The sequence below is a fragment of the Aquarana catesbeiana genome, linkage group LG04, assembly GCF_042186555.1.
Source record: "Aquarana catesbeiana isolate 2022-GZ linkage group LG04, ASM4218655v1, whole genome shotgun sequence".
NCBI lineage: Eukaryota > Metazoa > Chordata > Amphibia > Anura > Ranidae > Aquarana > Aquarana catesbeiana.
Window position 1 is genome coordinate 488368687 of NC_133327.1, and position 18638 is coordinate 488387324.

The 18638-nt window shown below is 45.5% G+C and overlaps 1 protein-coding gene across 1 annotated transcript in view; it reads left to right on the forward strand.

The window, feature by feature from the left end:
- MAP4K3 (mitogen-activated protein kinase kinase kinase kinase 3) overlaps positions 1-18638 on the forward strand; it is a 1235976-nt gene that overhangs the window by 1204319 nt on the left and 13019 nt on the right. The window contains exons 30-32 of the mRNA XM_073628950.1: positions 5189-5360; positions 5475-5543; positions 15039-15131. Of these exons, the coding sequence (XP_073485051.1) occupies positions 5189-5360; positions 5475-5543; positions 15039-15131 (334 nt within the window). The remainder of the gene's footprint in view (positions 1-5188; positions 5361-5474; positions 5544-15038; positions 15132-18638) is intronic.

An 18638-nucleotide genomic window follows, 5' to 3' on the forward strand; every position in this document is an offset into this window, starting at 1 on the left:
GCCAGGACATGACATGCATGAACCACAGCAGTAAAACCACAGCAGCAACACAGCCGTCCAATGCATGTCAAAAGCTGTGTCCATAGCAGTGCGATAAGTCGCATTGAAAAAAACAATGTACATGCAAGGTTGAAAGCTATAAGGAGACATGTGTTAGAATATCTACCATATGACAGAAAATACATAGACCTACCACCCTAAATACACTCATATAATGTGCAAAGATAGTAGAGAACATGAAAAACACAACTGTGCATGCACATAAAAATGACAAAATAGCACATGTAGAGGTATATGTATACAGGAGTGTGAATGGGGTACCAATATATGACTGGGTCTACTTCAGTGTTGCTATTCATAAAAGTAGGAAATGTCCCAATTATAATTTAACCCTACTGGTATTCTTGTAAGTAAAGTGAATATCCAGTAAACTTCCTTTCTGCACAAGATACCAAACTTGTCACCTCCTCTGATGGGCGCGCTTATTTTCCCCATACCCTGAATCACTAGGCTAGATGTATTGTGGTGTTGGACCCAATGTCTGGCTACGTTGGTAGAGTGTTTTTTCTATATCGTACAGACGATCATAAATACGGTCCCTCAGACGTCGGATGGTCCTTCCTACATACTGAATCTGGCATGTGGTGCATGTAATAACATACACCACATAGCGCGTGTTACAGTTAATAAAGGAACCAATCCTAAAAGATTTACCTGTGGACAACGAAGTGAGGCGATCACTTGTTTTAATGAATAAGCAACTAGTGACACCACACTTAAAAGTGCCTTTAAACTGGAGCCAGTGAACGGGTGGTCATGCACTAGTATATAAACTGGGTGACAGACACCTGCCTAGAGTGGGCACTCTCCTGGAAACGACCTGTATCCCATCGGATAAGATCTGTGCATATATAGGGTCATTGGTCAAAACCGGAAGTTGAAAATACAGGGATATTAAAGAATTGTGAAGTTTTCAATCTACGTTTATTGCCAAGAGAACCACTATTTAACAAAGCATCACGTGGGGTGTTCTCAGCAATAACTAGGGCCTTATTGATGACACAGCTGGAATACCCCCCTGTCCTTGAATCTGGATGTCATGAGAGTAGCTTCTCTCCTGAAGTTAGACTCCTTACTACATAAACGTTTGAGCCTACAAAACTGTCCAACTGGTATACTCCTAATGGTGTGGCGCGGATGATTGGAGTTCACTCTCAGGAGGGTATTCCCCGCACAGGGCATCCTATACAAACTAGACACTATTCGGTCCCCTTCAGCTGTAAGCTTCAAAAATGTGGGACCTTTCCCACCATCCCATGTATAGATTAGCAAAGGATGGTGAGAACTTAGCTCCCATGGAGGCCCCCACACATCTGAAGATAGAAGCCCAGTTGAACATGAAAAAATTGAGTTAAAAGAAGCTCCAAACTCATAAGGATAAATCCTGGAGGACAAGAGAAATTTGGCCCGATCTCTTTAAAAAGAATGAGACTGCTTGTAAACCTAAGGTGTGTGGAATGGAGGAGTACAGACTGGAAACATCACAGGTAATCCATCTGTAGTTGTCCCTCCACACAAAATCCCCTAACTGGGAAAGAAGGTGAGTGGTGTCCCTGAGAAAACCTGGTAGCTCCACAACTAATGGCTTTAGTTGCTGGTCCACCCAATGGTTAAGATGCTCATTGAGGGACCCTATCCCAGCCATGATAGATCTGCCTTTCAGAGGACTTAACCCCTTATGTACCTTAGGTAGGTGTGAAATGCAGGCATGACTGGAAAATCTGGAATGAACATTTCTTTCTCTTTGATGGAAAATATGCCCACGGAGACTGCCCTGTCCAAAAGATCTAAAAAGCTTTTTAAAGGGCAGGGTGGAGTCAGTTGTAAGCCTACGGTATGTACTCATATCAGATAGTTGTCTCAAAGCCTCATTTTTATAAGTACTAGAATCAAGGACCACCACCACACCTTCATTGTCAGCATTTCTGCTTACAATGGTAGTATCATTGTTCAAGCTTTTAAGTGACTCTCTCTCCTCAGATGAACGATTATCTAGCCCCTTATTGGAAGTGTAGGTACGTGCTAGGTGTGTCAGGTCCCCCTCAACCAATTTCTGGAAAAGATCCATGTCCTTCCCTCTTGACCCTATAGGATAAAAATCTGATTTAAATTTAAACAATATCGCTGAGGGTTTAGACTGGGGGTCAATGGGGGAAGGCCTGGACTCAAGGGCTAGATCCTCAAGATCATAAAGTGCACTAACATCAGAAAAAGATTGAGAAAAGGAAACTGACTCACCCGATGTAAGAGATGCGTTTTCAGTGATGCAATCTGTAGTGTCGTCTGATGCCTGAAAATAATGCCTCCTTAAGGTTAAAGCTCTTGAAAACTTGTTCACATCTAAAATTGTACCAAATAAATCAAAATGGTTCACAGGGCAAAAGTTAAGACCTCTGGACAAAAGTGTCCCCTCGGATGAGGATAACAATCGTTGGGAAATGTTAATCCCATTAGTAGTTAATGCTGTGGCCACTCTTGTAGCTGGTAGCGACTTCCATTTACTTCTCTTGTGCTTCACCCCTCCCCTCCTTGTTTTCTGCATTTTTTTCTTTTTCTTTTTGTTGGTGCTCAGAGTTCCTGAGTTTAAATGCTGAATATCTTTGTTGCTAAGGGCATTAGCAAATCTTCCTGTGTCCAGAGAGGGATCGGAAGCCATCGCTGCGAGAGTGTCATAAGCTGGTTCACTCTCGTGATCAGAGAAACTTGCACGTTTTTTGATTGAAACTTTGAGATCGACCTGGTTGAAAAAATGTTTTTTTCCATGTGTATATACACTATTGTTCTCATAATCAATTAAATCTCTGATGAGCTTATCTTTCTTGGTAAGCATCTATATTGATGTGAAATGCGTTAACCTGTCTGTACCTTTCATCACCATGATGTAAGAGATTTTGGATCTTCTACACTGTTTTGTCACAAATAAAAGGTGTCATTCGGAGTGCGGCCGTTCAGCTGTTTTCTTCAATTTTTTACACGATTGCAGAGCCGGCACCTGAATTTGTGAGTGGCACCAACACACTTGGAGCGGCATTGCTACCTCATATTTTAGACTGAATCTAACTCGGAATCGTCCGTGTGGTAACTGGCAACCCTCAAGGATCCATCCTGGGACCAATTCTGTTTAACCACTTGAGGTCCAGGCCATAGCCGAATGACGGCTACAGCGCGGACCTCAATCTCCGGGAGGACGTCATATGACGTCCTCCTCTATGCACGCGCACCCTGCAGGGCGCGCGGTGTGCGCGCTGTGATCACCGAGTCACGGAGACTCGGATGATCACAGATCCGAGTAAGGGGCCGGTCCCGGCCCCTTACCATGTGATCAGCTGTCAGCCAATGACAGCTGGTCACATGATGTAAACAAAAGCTCGGTGATCGGTTTAGTTTTCTCCTCACGCTGACAGCGTGAGGAGGAAAAAAAAGCCGATCACCGGCTCATGTCAAAGGGACATCGGTCCCGAAGAGGAAGGAGGCACAGATGCCTCATCTGTGCCTCCAAGTGCCATCTGCCAGTGCCCACAGTGCCCACAAGTGCCACCTATTAAAACCCACAAGTGCCACCTATTAAAACCCACAAGTGCCACCTATTAAAGCCCACAAGTGCCACCTATCAATGCCCACAAGTGCCACCTATTAGTGCCACCTAGCAGTGCTGCCATCAGTCAGTGCCCAATCAGTGCCCAACACTGCCACCCATCAGTGCCCATCACTGCCACCTATCGGTGCCCATCAGTGCCGCCCCATCAGCGTACATCAACGAAGGAGAAAAATTAACTGTTTGCAAAAATTGATAACAAAATATAAAAAAAATTATAATTTTTTTTCAAAAATTCTGTCTTTTAAAATTTTTTTAACAAAAAATAAAAACCGTAGAGGTGATCAAATACCATCAAAAGAAAGCTCTATTTGTGGGAAAAAAATGATAAAAATTTCATTTGGGTACCGTGTTGTATGACCGCGTAATTGTCATTCAAAGTGCGACAGCGCTGAAAGCTGAAAATTGGTCTGGACAGGAGGGGGGTTTAAGTGCCCAGTAAGCAAGTGGTTAATCTATTCATAAACTATATAGAGGATGGGATAAATAGCTCAATCTCAATATTTGCAGATGATACAAAGTTAAGAAGGATGTGGAAACCTTACAAAAATACCTAAATAAAATAATGTGTTTGGCAACTACATGGCAAATGAGGTTTAATGTTGAAAAATGTAAAGTAATGCATTTGGGGACTAAAAATATGAATGCAAGTTACTCGCTAGGGGGAGAACCTCTGGGGGAATCTAGGATCGAAAAGGACCTGGGAGTCCTAGCAGATGACAGGCTCAGCAATGGCATGCAAAGCCAACAGAATATTGGCATGCATTAAAAAGGGGATTCACTCCAGAGATAAAACGATAATTCTCCCACTTTACAAGACTCTGGTCCTGCCACAACTTCAGCAAGCAGTCCAGTTCTGAGGCAGCGGTCCTGAAGAAGGATGTGCTGGAACTGGAGAGTGTCCAGAGAAGGGCAACAAAGCTAATAAAGGGACTATAGGATCTCAGCTTATAGGGAAAGACTACAAGCATTGAACTTATTCTCTCTGAAGAATAGATGATTGAGAGGGGATTTGATAGCGATGTACAAATATCGTACTGGTGACCCTAGCATAGGGGGAAAACCTTTTCAGTGAAAGGGAGTTTAAAAAGACAATTCACTGAAATTGGAAGAGAAGCTGTTTAACCTTAAACTGCGCAGAGGGTTCTTTACTGTCAGAGCGATAAGGATTTGGAATTCTCTTTTACAAGCAGTGGTATCGGCAGGTAGCGTCGATAGTTTAAAAAAAAACTAGAGATATACGATGTACTATTGATATAAATACAAGCACACTCACACACAGGTTAAACCGAATGGACTGATGTCTCTTTTTCAGCCCTACCAACTGTAATAAACTATTTTAATCATTACAAATGACTCAATTGGTTGCTGTGGATAAGTGCATTTCCTTTTTTTTTGTTTTTATTGTTTTTGCAAATCTAGAAATTGTCAAGTAATACATTTTCATATGAACTAGGGAGGTTTGTTTAACTATACACATTTACTATAGTTTATTCTTCCATACTCAATATTTTATGCATGTTTTGTTTACAGCATATAGACTTCCCCTTGCCGTGCCCGCTCATGGTTCTGGAAATGCTGGTGGTACCAGAGCAGGAGTTTCCTTTAGTTTGTGTAAGTGTCAGCAAGGGCACAGACTTTAACCAGGTTGTGAAATTTGAGACTTTGAATCCCAATTCCACATCTTCTTGGTTCACAGAAACAGGTTAGTACATATTATTTATTTCTTTATCTCTTCTTTCCTCTGAAGAGTATCATTATTGAATATTAAATTGTAGTCTTTATACCACACTGGTAACATTTTATTTCTTGTCTTTAGATACCCTACAGACAGATGTTGTTCATGTTACTCAGCTAGAAAGGGATACCATTCTCGTATGCTTAGATCGTAAGTATCTTTATATCTACATATATTTATAACATCCACATAGAAGTAGCGCTTGTGATATTGAGCATCTTGACTACCAGGTTTTGTTATTAATAAATCAGAGTGAATTGATGGTTACTCTAGCTTTCATGAAAGTCATATACTGATGACCATCAGATCATCTTCCATTGAACTATACAGGGTTCTGTGTTCTGGACGATGTTCCTTCTTTTGCATGCAATTGATTGGTTCTGGCAAAAAGAAAAAAAAACTGCTTTTGCCATCCCAACAGTCCAAGAAATCCTGGGTCCCTCAACAGACAAGGGAGAAAAAAAGGATTTTAAAGAAATTACAAAAATCCTATTTTCTCTCTCATTCATTGGCGGACACAGCTCTGCTTTGGATAATCACTGTCTTGTAGCCAAAGCATGTATCCTCCAATGAATGAAGAGAGAGGGATTTTATGGCGAGTACAAAAAGAAAAAAACTTTCTTTCAGTGCAGAAAACTATTCATTTCAAAACCAAAACTAAAAAGAAGGCCCTTTTTCTGATCCCCATTCATTGTAATTCCATTCACTGCAAAAAAAGGACAGAGACTGCTACATTTTGTACTTGGGGGGGCGGAGAAGCAGAAGTCAGGGATCAAAGTAGTGTAACAGCAAGCAGGATCTGGAGCCAGAAGGGATGTCAGCGGGGCGTGGCCTGGCAAGACATGGAGTAGGATGCACAGTCACTGGGCTCTGTCCATTATTCCGATAACAACTTAATCCTGCGATCCTGTGACATCCTAAACTGTTCAAGGACACTACCGAGGGCCTTCTTATCCCCCGCAGGCATGTCACCGACGAAGGCTCAAAAATCCGCCGCGGCTAGGCTAGATCAATACCGCCGCACAGAGAAGGACAGCGCTGAGGAAGATGGCGGTGCTGCACACGAGGAGAAAAACCCAGCCAGAGACACTGACAGACTCCTCGAGGCAATAACGTTCTGCAGAACCTCTCTAGCTGCACAGGTGGAGGAGGTTAAATTGGATATCTCACTGCTCAGGCAAGATTTTCGGAAGCTCCGTGACAGAGTGAAAACAGCAGAGGTCTGCCTGGGGGTCGTGGAAGATGCCCTCCCGCCATTGCAAGTGGGGACCTATCGAATGCCACTCCAAATCAATCAGCTATTTTCAAAACCGGACTATATGGAGAACAGACTGAGGAGATGCAATCTCCGTTTTATCAGTCTCCCTGAGGGGACAGAAGGTAAGGACCCCACTACCTTCCTTGAACACCTGCTAGCCAATACTTATGGTGCGAGGCCTTCTCCCCAATGCTGGTAGTGGAGAGGGCACACCGCATGCCGGCCAAACCCCCTCCCCAGGAGCCCCCCCTCGCACATTCATAGCGAAGCTCCTCAATTACAAGGGCAGGGATGCTGCCCTGCGCCTTGCCAGGGAGAAAGGCAACATTCCTTTTGGCAATGGGAGGGTGGCTGTTTTTCCTGACTTCTCAGCGGAGGTGCAACGCCACCGCCAGGGATTCACAGAAGCAAAACGACGCTTGAGGATCAAACACCTGATGTACTTCATGTTATTCCCTGCACATCTAAGAATAGATAGCGAAGGCTGTGTCCTCTTTTTTTTTGAAGACCCTGAGGAAGTTATAGCATGGCTGGAGAAGCAAGATGCCCCACTGCGGGCGGGGAACTGAAATGTGCCCCCTCAATTTGCTGGGTCCTTCACTTAGCACGTGTCTCCTCGCTGGCTAGCTTGCCAGTGGTGGGCACTATACGACGCCCGGACATGCCCCTCCATGAGGATCTTCACTTTTACCCCTTATAACTTGCCTATGCAGCCAGCTAGTGAATCCTGACTATATACTCTGCTGCGTCCTCCTCCATCTTTAGACAGAGACACCACGGATAGATTTAGACAAGACACATGTGCTCACCTCACACGGACAACAGCAAGAGCCGCCTTGAAGACTTGCAGTCCCATGACAGGACACTCCTCATCAGATCTCCCCCAATATGTCCTTCCAACCTTTCCCTAAGAGCCACAGATCACATTACTTTTCTTTTGCTGGAGCCACAGCAGTCCTACCTCTTTCATGTAAAGTGCAGCGTTTTTTTTCGCTCCCACATCAGCTAGGAGATATGATTGGGCTCGTGAGACTGGTTACTGTTTTAAAGTCGGTGTCATCGACAAGTTCCATACCAGAAGGAAGACAACACAGATGACTGCATTATATCACCAGCACCTTCATTTGCAAACTTCTATGGCATCTCTCTTTATCCTAACCTTAATTTTTTCTGTTCTTGCCAGCTTCACAGGCTTTCTCCTAACTGACTGTTCTACCAAAGTTTGGCAAAATGCCCGCACCGGTTGGGGTGGGTGCGGGGTGGGGGGGGGGGGTGATTTAATTCTTCTGATGTATGGCAATACAGGTGATACGGATTCAGATAATGTGCAGATGTGTGTTTTTGGCCCTAATTTTAGCTTGCTGGGTCCCTTTGCTGCTGACACCTAGGGACCTCCGCTTGGGTCCTTTTGACCCGCGAGGGCTGGGGGGGGGGGGGTGGTTGGTGGTACTGGGATTTAATTATTTGCTTATGCTTCCTATCCAACATGACGTCTATTAAATTCCTCACTTGGAATGTGAGGGGCCTATGAAATAAGATTAAGAGGTCAGCAGCTTTCTCCTTCCTTTAAAAGCAACATGCAGATGTCACAGTGCTGGTTGAGACACATGTGGATGGGAGGCTACAGCTGGCCCTCCACCGCCCATGGGTCGGGTGGGCATACCATTCAAACCACACGCCCCATGCACGAGGAGTTTCAGTTTTAGTAGCCAGATCATTTCATTTTGAACTATGTGATGTCGCGTCTGATTCCCAAGGGAGATATGTCTTTTTAAGTATCAAATTTTATGGTGAACCGTTCCTTTTATTTGCTTGTTACATTCCTCCACCATTTTGTACAGAGGTTATTACAGAGGGGTTCGCATATATGTCTCGCTATCCTTTGGTACCAGCTGTCTGGTTGGGAGACCTTGACAGAACGGGGCACTATCCCCAGGGAACACACATCAAACCAGATTCTCCAAAATAATGTCAACTTTTAATCTACTTGACACATGGTGCCATAAATACCCGCATGGCCTAGCGTATTCATGTTTCTCATCTACACACAACTCGTTATCCCGCATAGATTTCATCATGATCTGTCACGCCACGTCTGAAAGAGACAACCTTTTTCCCTAGGCTCCTCTCAGATCACAGTCCTTACTGGATCACTATCTCCACCCAAACAATTAGACCACCCCGTTCCTGGCGCCTAAACCCATTCTGGTTGTCACTGCTACCAGAGGATGACAAACTGGCAAATACGTGGAAACAGTACTTCTTGGAAAATGATCAGTCAGCCTCCCCGTTGGTGGTTTGGGAAACATTTAAAATACACGTCCGCTCCACCCTGAGCACTGGCTGCTTCGCTTAACCTGCAAAACAGAGTGGTGAATCAGCTTCAGTATGGGAGGGCCAGACAGAGGCTCTTATTCTCCAGACAAAAATTATTTGAACACGGTGAACGCACGGGCAAGTTGCTAGCATACCTAGTGCATAATGAAGACAGACCACCGGTGGTAATCTCCTTGCATGGAGATGATGGTGTGTTAATCACAGATCCCCCCAGAGTCACTGCCAAATTTAGAGACTTTTTTGCTGAGCTATATACTTCCAGAAACCCTGACGAGGGAGACTTGATGAGTTCCTTTCTAGAGGGAATCCCTTTCCCGCGTCTTACGAAAGACCAAATATCGATGCTAGAAGCCCCTCTCACGACTGATGAAATTACTGAGGCCCTAGTGGGGTTTGCTAGATCCAAATCCCTGGGGTCATATGGCCTGCCAGTAGAATTTGACCTACAGTACAGTGAATTACTTACGCCTAAACTGCTGGCCTTATATAATTATGCTTTTGAAACCTTTCAGCTGCCTCCCTCCTTAAGAGAGGCGATTATAGTTCTAATACTCAAGTCAGGAAAAGACCCCAGAAGGGATGTCAGCAAGCCAGTCTTTAAACAGGAACGCAGGAGATAGTTTCTTGTGATGTGACCAAGGCGAAGGTAGAGCTCCTCTGGACTGGAAGGCTTAAGTAGGCAGGACTGATGAGTAGAATCATCAACAGCTGGGTAACTGGAGAGAGATGGGAGCTGGCAATTAGCCGACAGCTGAGCAGCCAGCTCAGAGAAGGAGGGTCTGAGCCCAGCCCTGACAGTACCCCCTCCTCAATGACCCCTCCCCCTCAGAGGACCACTAGGCTTGAGGGGAAAATATCTATGGAAATCACGGAGGAGGACAGGGGCATGTATGTCCGAGGATGAGACCCAAGAGTGTTCCTCCGGACCGTACCCTTTCCAATGCACTAGGTACTGTATGCGCCCACGGAACCTATGGGAGTCAACAATGAACTGTACTTCATACTCCTCATGGTTCTCAACCTGTACAGGGTGAGGACGTGGCATCGAAGTGGTAAAGCGGTTGCAGACCAAAGGTTTTAATAAGGAGACATGATATACATTCGAAATACGCATACTAGAAGGAAGGTCTGATGCGTAAGCCACGGGGTTAATCCTGCGAAGAATACGGAAAAGCCCAATAAACCGAGGTGCGAACTTCAGTGAGGGAACACTAAGTCTAGTTATACTGTTATATGGAACACTAAGTCGGAGGTTGCGAGATGACAGCCAGACCCTGTCCCCAACCTGGTAGGAAGGCGCAGGCAGGCGTCTGCGGTCAACATGGAGACTGTACCTATCATTAGCATGACGCAAAGCCTCCTGGACTTGTGCCCAAGTGGAACGAAGACCATGGAGATGCTCCTCTAATGCAGAAATACTCTGCGGAACAAACGAGTCAGGCAACATGGAAGATTGGAAACCATAATTTGCCATAAAGGGGGACAATCGGGAAGCAGAATCAAGGCACTGTTGTGAGCAAACTCTGCCCACAGTAATAGGTCTGACCAGTTGTTATGATGGTCAGAAATATAGCAATGTAGGAATTGCTCCAAGGACTGATTGGCTCATTCTGCGACCCCATTAGACTGCGGGTGATACGCAGAGGAGAAAGCGAGCTGAATTCCAACTGTGCACAAAAGGCTCGCCAGACCCGGGACACAAATTGACTATCCTTGTCCGAGACAATCACCTTGGGTAGCCCATGTAAGCGAAAGATCTCCCAAGCAAAAATGGAAGCCAGTTCTTTAGAAGTGGGCAATTTCTTAAGTGGAATACAAAGACACATCTTTGAGAAACTGTCAACCACCATAAGGATAACAGTGTTGCCTTGGGAGTTTGGTAACTCCACAATGAAACAGTTACATCAGCAAATGGCCCAAACAAATTGATTCTTCCCAGGGTGGCCAGCTGCCTTGGGAGAATGGTAAGTCTGGAGCACAGCAGTACGGAGACTCTGGGACAAAGCAGCGGTCACAAGGTTTCTCAGGAGGAGCATGGACCTGAGCAGCAAGAATTTTGTCACCCAAAGGAGAAGTGAGACTGGTGCAAACCGTAGCCAGATTACGATCACGAGGAATCGCAGGAACCGGAACCAACTCCAACTTGGAAGTTGAGGAAAATTGTTGTGACAAGGCGTCAGCCCTTACATTCTTAGTACCGGGTAAGAATGAGACAATGTAATTTGAAACTTGACAAGAAAAGAGCCCATCGCGCCCTTCTGGGAGAGAGGCATTTAGCCTCAGACAAGAATGTGAGATTCTTATAGTCAATAAGAATGAGAACCGGCACAGTGGTACCTTCGAGGAGATGTCTCCATTCTTTCAGGGCTAAAATGATCGCCAACAGCTCTCTGTCACCAATCTCATAATTGCACTCTGCAGGTGACAATTTCTTGTAAAAGTAGCCACAAGGATGCATAGCGCTCTCAGAGGTAGGACGTAGAGACAGAAGGGTGCCAACACCAGTCTCGGAAGCATCAACCTCAAGGATAAAAGGTAACGTAGGATCAGGATGTGCCAACACAGGAGCAGAAACAAAGGCAGCCTTGAGACTCTCAAAGGCCTTAATGGACTCCGGAGACCAACTCTGTGGGTTACCATCCTTTCTGGTTATATCAGTCAGGGGCTTGACCAGAGAGGAGAAGTTACAAATAAACTTACGATAATAGCTGTCAAAGCCCAGGAAACGCTGCAGAGGATGTGAACCCACAGGTCGGGGCCACTGTAGGACTGCCGAACGTTTCTGTGGGTCCATCAAAAAACCAGCAGTGGAAATGACACCAGGAATTTAACCTGTTTACGATGGAACTCGCACTTCTCCAGTTTACAAAAGAGATTGTTCTCTCTTAGTTTCTGAAGCGTACAACAGACATCTGTGTGGTGGCTCTTCAGGGACTTGGAAAATATGAGGATATCAACGAGATAAACCACCACACATAACTGCAACAAATCTCTAAGGGCATCGTTAATAAATTCCTGGAAAACTGCCGGGGCGTTATACAAAGGCCAAAAGGCATTACGAGGTACTCATAATGGCCTGTTCTGGTATTAAACGCAGTTTTCCACTCGTCGCCCTCCTTAATCCTCATGAGATTGTATGCCCCTCTCAAATCAAGCTTCGTGAAAACCGCTGCTCCCTTGAGGCGGTCAAATAACTCTGTAATCAACGGAATCAGATAGGTATTCTTAATCGTGAAACTATTGAGACCCCTATAATCAATACAAGGTCACAGTTCACCGCTCCTCTTCTTCACAAAGAAGAAACCAACACCAGCAGGAGACGAGGATTTGCTGATGAAACCTCGAGAAAGTGCGTCTGCAACATACTCCTCCATGGCCTTATCCTCCAAGACCGACAAAGGGTAAACCTGACCACGAGGGGGTATGGCCCCAGGTTGAAGGTCAATTGCGCAATCATACGGCCGATGTGGAGGCAAACTACCGGCTTGACCTTTGTCAAAGACAACGCTAAAATCGCAGTATTCCTCCGGCAAGGAGGAGAGTGAAGAGGTGCACAGGACCTTGGCTACCTTCTGCACTGCATTGTGGTGACCGGGAGAGAACCTCAGCACGGAGCCAATCAAAAGAGTGGTTGTGCCTCTGTAACCAAGGATAACCAAAAAACAAGAAAAAACTTAGGTGAGGAAAAAACTTTGAATTGGATTATCTCATGGTGAAGAGCCCCTACGGCCATGGATAACGGAACCGTCTCATGAGTCACATGGGCAGGCTGTAGAGGTCTCCTGTCAAGAGCCTCAATGGCAAGTGAAGTGTCATGCAGCTGCAGTGGAATTGAGTGCTTCGATACAAAGGCAGCATCAATGAACAGGCCTGAAGCCCCAGAGTTGATTAGAGCCTGTATCTCGATGAACAACTCAGCCCAAGAAAGGTTGACCGAAACCAGGGGCTTAACCTTCTGGATAACTGGGGACGAAACAACGCCACCTAAGGTCTGTCCGTGACAGGACCTCAAGGTTCGGGCGTTCCCTGGACGGGTAGGACAAGACTTCAAAAAGTGACCTGCCTGGCCACAATAAAGGCACAATCTCTCCCTCCTCCTAAAGGTTCTCTCATTTGCAGAGATGTGTGAAGCCCAAGTGCATGGGTTCATCTTCACTTACTGACTCGGTACCAGGAGGCATGGGAGGGGAGGGAGGCACAGGTGGGACTGCAAAGCTCGACGGCAAACGTACAGGAGGCTTCCGCAAGCGCTCCTTAAGAGAGTCTTTCTCTGAGTCTGGAGTCAATGAGGATGGCAAACGTAATCAACTTCTCCAGCTCAGTGGGTATATCTCGGGCTGCTATCTCATCCTTGATGGAATCCGAGAGACCATGAGAAAAAGCAGCCACGCGAGCCTCATTGTTCTAAGCAACCTCTGCTGCCAGAGTACGGATTTTAATGGCGTAGTCGGCAACAGTTCTCGTACTCTGATGGACATGAGGAACTTGGCAGCAGAGGCGGAGCATGTGGGAACATCAAATACCCTTTTAAAGAAGGCCACAAACTCAGGGTAGCTCAAGACAACAGGTTTTTGTGTCTCCCATAGAGGGTTTGCCCAGGCCAAGGCTCTCTCAGAAAGCAAACATATCACAAAACCTACTTTGCTTCTTTCCGTGGGAAACGCCTGGGGCAGCATCTCAAAGTATATCTCAACCTGGTTGAGAAACCCTCTGCATTGAACTGGATCGCCCCCAAATCGCTGGAGAAGCAGAGCGGAACCAGACATACCTCTTATAGAGGTAATACTCGAGGCGGGTGCCTGCACAGAGACTGGCGCAACAGCAGGGACAGCCTGCAACTCAGGTTGTACCGGAGCAGCCACAGTGGGAGATTCCAGGTGAGCCATGCTCAGGAACGTTTGTAACGCCATGGCAAATCAATGTGGTGATCTTGCTCATCCAATCTGGAAAAAATATTACCAACAAGTGGATTGACTGTATCTTCTGAATTCATGGCCTTCGCCTACTGTCATAAAACATGAAATCAGACCGAGACAGACGTACAGTTAAATCACACTTGTTTAATAATAAAAGTAAAAAGTACAAACGTAGTAAAACATAGCCAAAGTTCAGTAACCGGAACAGATAGTCAGCCAAGCAGAAGTCAGGGATCAAAGTAGTGGAACAGCAAGCAGGATCTGGAGCCAGAAGGGATGTCAGCAAGCCAGTTTTTAAACAGGACCGCAGGCAATAGTTTCTTGTGATGTGACCAAGGCGAAGGCAGAGCTCCTCTGGACTGGATGGCTTAAGTAGGCAGGACTGACGAGCAGGATCATCAACAGCTGGGTAACTGTGGAGAGAGATGGGATCTGGCAATTAGCCAACTGCTGAGCGGCCAGCTCAGAGGAGGAAGGGCTGAGCCCAGCCCTGACATACTGTTCATCTTAAAGCTAAAGTTTAGTATATTTAGGGGGTGTCAGCACCAAACAAATTATCAACTGCTGCATACAGTACTATAGTAATCAACAGCTGTACATTCGTTTTCACCACTACCTGCATAAACCCATGCTTGCCTAATTACAGATGTCTGTGTCCAAGAAAGTGCAATTTTAAACATGCGTGGGTTTATGGAGGTAGCGGTGTAAACTTGCTTGAAACTGCATACAGCCACTCCTTACTATGGTCAGTTGTTTGCAGCTACTGTGTAGCCACAGTCTGCCAAAACTCCCATGATTTACATTATACAGCCTCATGCGCCTGTGTGCTTGAGCTCTAAAGGGCAAACAGCAAAAACATAATCATGGATTCTGCTGGATTCTTGTCTTTGGAAAGGAAGTATTTGAAGTAATCGAAGACTGAACTACAAGACACAGCTATGCATATGCCTAAACAAAATTTGTCCATTACCTACTTTTTTTTTGTTTTTTTTTGGATTTATAGTCCACTTCAGCCCTTGTATAGCTGTAAAATAAATCTGTTATTTTATGCATCAGCTGTGAGACCTGCTAAGATCTCAGTGCTGAAATAATTTAATTTGTGCAAACTTTTAGTTTATGTGATTTTTCTCAAAGGTTGTATAAAGATAGTGAATCTTCAAGGAAGGTTAAAATCCAGCCGGAAATTGTCTTCAGAGCTTACATTTGACTTCCAGATTGAATCCATAGGTAAGTGTTTTACATTACATGCTACAGTCTGTTTGAAGATGAACTCCAACTCTCTATACACTAGAACGGAATGGAATGATCAGTCCAAGCATAGATCATACCTCTGTACCATGTTCTCTGATATTCTACGTTTGATTGAGGCTTTGTACTATGTGACACTCTGTATAGTCTGGATGCAGACTGAGTGCCTTCCAGCCACTTCCTGTATCATCTTTAGCCTAAAACACACCCCTCTGTAGTCTTTCAGTCTGTGCAAATTATGTAAATTCCTTCACAGCTCTGATGGTGGGTGGGATGGAATACATCCTAATTAGCATTCAATCCTCCCAAGTCCTACCACATAGACCACACCCTCCCAGAGCCTGAACCCTCCATGAAACTACAGAGGCTCAAAGCATGATGGGACATGTAATATCCGGACTAGTAAAGGAAGGAAACAGGAAGTCGGAGAACTTTGAAATTCAGCCAGAAGGATTGACAGACATAGAAACCTGACTTTTACTGCTTAAGTAAGATACAGTATCGCCGCTAGGGGGGGGGGCGGGGGGTGTGACCACAACCCAGGTGACACCCGTGGGTAGCGGCACCGCTAACACCGCCTGCTGCCATAAACTAATCTGCGCCTCTCAGATCCCGCGGCTGTGTCCCTCAGTGGAGCGGACCAAAGCCACCTCCTCCTCCCACAAAATAGAAAAACAGCCGGCAACTCCAATCCACACAGGAGGAGGAGACCGAGGGTGTTCTGAGGTCTGTACACTCTCTACTATGTGTAGTCGAGATGGACATGTGCAGGGGGGGCGCTATGGGGGAGCAGAGGGGGTGTCTATACTGATGGAGGGGGTCTGCACTGAGGGGGAGGGGGTGTCTATACGCATGGGGGGTCTGCATTGAGGAGGGTGTTTATACTGATGGGGGGTTTATACTGATAGAAGGGGTCTGCATTGAGGGGGGGTGTCTATATTGATGGAGGGGGCCTGCATTTTGGGGGGGTGTTTATACTGATGGAGGGGGTCTGCACTGTGGGGGAGGTGTTTATATTGATGGGGGGTCTGCATTGAGGAAGGGGGTATTTATACTGATTGAGGGGGGGTGTCTATACTGATGGAGGGGTCTGCACTGAAGGGGGGTGTCTATACTGATGGGGGTGTCTGCATTGAGGGGGGGTGTTTATACTGATGGGGGGTCTGCTTTGAGGGGGGGTTTATACTGATAGGGTGGTCTGCACTGAGGGGGTTGTCTATATTGATGGAGGGGATCTGCACTGAGATGGGAGGGGAGGTGTCTATACCACAGGCTTCCCTTTTGAGTTACCTGATGCTCAGCCCTTAAAGTGATTGTAAAGTCTTGTTTTTTTTCTATAAAAATAACAAACATGTTATACTTACCTGCTCTGTGCAGTGGTTTTGCCCCTATCCTCCTCTTTTCGGGTCACTCTTCTGTGCTCCTGGACCCTCCCTCCTGTCGAGTGCCCACACAGCAAGCAGCTTGCTATGGGGGCACCCGAGCCGAGTCAAAGCTCCGTGTGTCCATTCAGACACGGAGCTGCGGCCCAGCCCAGCCCCCCTCTATGTCCTGATTGACTAACTGACTTTAATTGACAGCAGCAGGAGCCAATGGTTCTGCTGCTGTGTCTCAGCCAATCGGGAGGGAGAGTCTCGGATGGCTGAGTCACTCGTAGACAGAGATGGGTTTTTTTTTTTTTTTTTGCGCTATAAATGAAAAAAGACTGAAAATTCTGTAAAAAAATAAAAATAAAAAAAATAAACATTTTTCTTCATTTCTGTTATAAAATTTAGCAAATTAGGAATTTTTCTTTATACATTTTGGACAAAATGTATACTGCTACATATCTTTTGTAAAAATAATACAAATCTGTGTATATTACTTGGTCTGTGTGAAAGTTAGACTCCACAAGCTATGTTTCCAATCACTAAAAATTGATCACACCTACTACTAATGGCCTATCTCATTTCTTGAGACCCTAACAAGCCAGGACAGTACAAATACCCCCCAAATTACCCTTTTTTGGAAAATGGACATTCCAAGGTATTTGGTAAGAGGCATGGTGAGTTTTTTTAAGTTGTATTTTTTTCCCACAATTCTTTGCAAAATCAAGATCTTTTTTCACAAAATTGTCATATTAGCAGATTATTTCTCACACACAGCATGTGCATACCACAAATTACACCCCAAAATACATTCTACTACTCCTGAGTATGGAAATACCACATGTGTGAGACTTTTACACAGCCTGGCCACATACAGAAGCCCAACATGCAGGGAGCACCATCAGGCGTTCTAGGAGCATACATTTACACATATAATTTCTTGACTACCTCTTGCATTTTTGAAGGCCCTAAAGCACCAGGACAATGGAAACGCCCAAAAAATAACCCCCTTTTGGAAAGAAAACACCCCAACGTATAATCTTTGAGGCATAATGAGTCTTTTGAACATGTCATTTTTTTTTTCTACAAGTTTTTGAAAAATGTGGAAAGAAAATGAAAACGCATTTTTTTACACACACTTGTCCATTTATACAATATTTCTAATACATAGCATGTACATAGCAAAAATTACACCCCAAAATAGATTCTCCTACTCCTTCTGAGAATGGCGATATCACATGTGTGAGACTTTTACACAGCCTGGCCACATACAGAAGCCCAACATGCAGGGATCACCATCAGGCGTTCTAGGGGCATAAATTTAAAATCTAATTTGACTACCTCTTACACTATGGATGTGGCATGGATGCGAACTGATGTGGCATTGATGAGGCATGGATGAGCCATGGATGGGGATGGCTGAGCATGGTTGAGCCATTAATATGGATGGCTGGGTATGGCTGAGTATGGATGGGATGGCTGGGTGGGTATGGATGGGATGGCCGAGTGTGGAGGGGTATGGCCGAGTGTGGAGGGGTATGGCCGAGTGTGGAGGGGTATGGCCGAGTGTGGAGGGGTATGGCCGAGTGTGGAGGGGTATGGCCAAGTGTGGAGGGGTATGGCCGAGTGTGGAGGGGTATGGCCGAGTGTGGAGGGGTATGGCCGAGTGTGGATGGGTATGGCCGAGTGTGGCTGAGCATGGATGGATGAGTATTGCTGGGCATGGATGGATGAGTAGTGGCCATTTACCGTGTTGGTCACGGATGTTCCCGGGTGCGCGCCGGAGCAAGTATCTGGGAGGACGTCCATGGAATAAGCTGACCGTGCTGCAGCCATCTTTCGGCTATGGCCCGGTCGGCAAGTGGTTAAAGCAATGCAGTGCTGTATCGCAAAAAATGGCCGGGTCAGGAAGTGGGTAAAACCTTCCGGAGCTGAAGTGCTAAATGATTAAGAGTGGTCAACCAGCGCTTGTATATCAATCCAAGATATCCAGCTTTCCTCAAAACCACATGTCAAACAATGGTACTGCTGCGTTGTAATAGATCACTGTGCATATATACTCAGTTGGACACAGTGTCATGAAAAAGACACTCTCTCCATTGTGTAATCCCGATTAAAA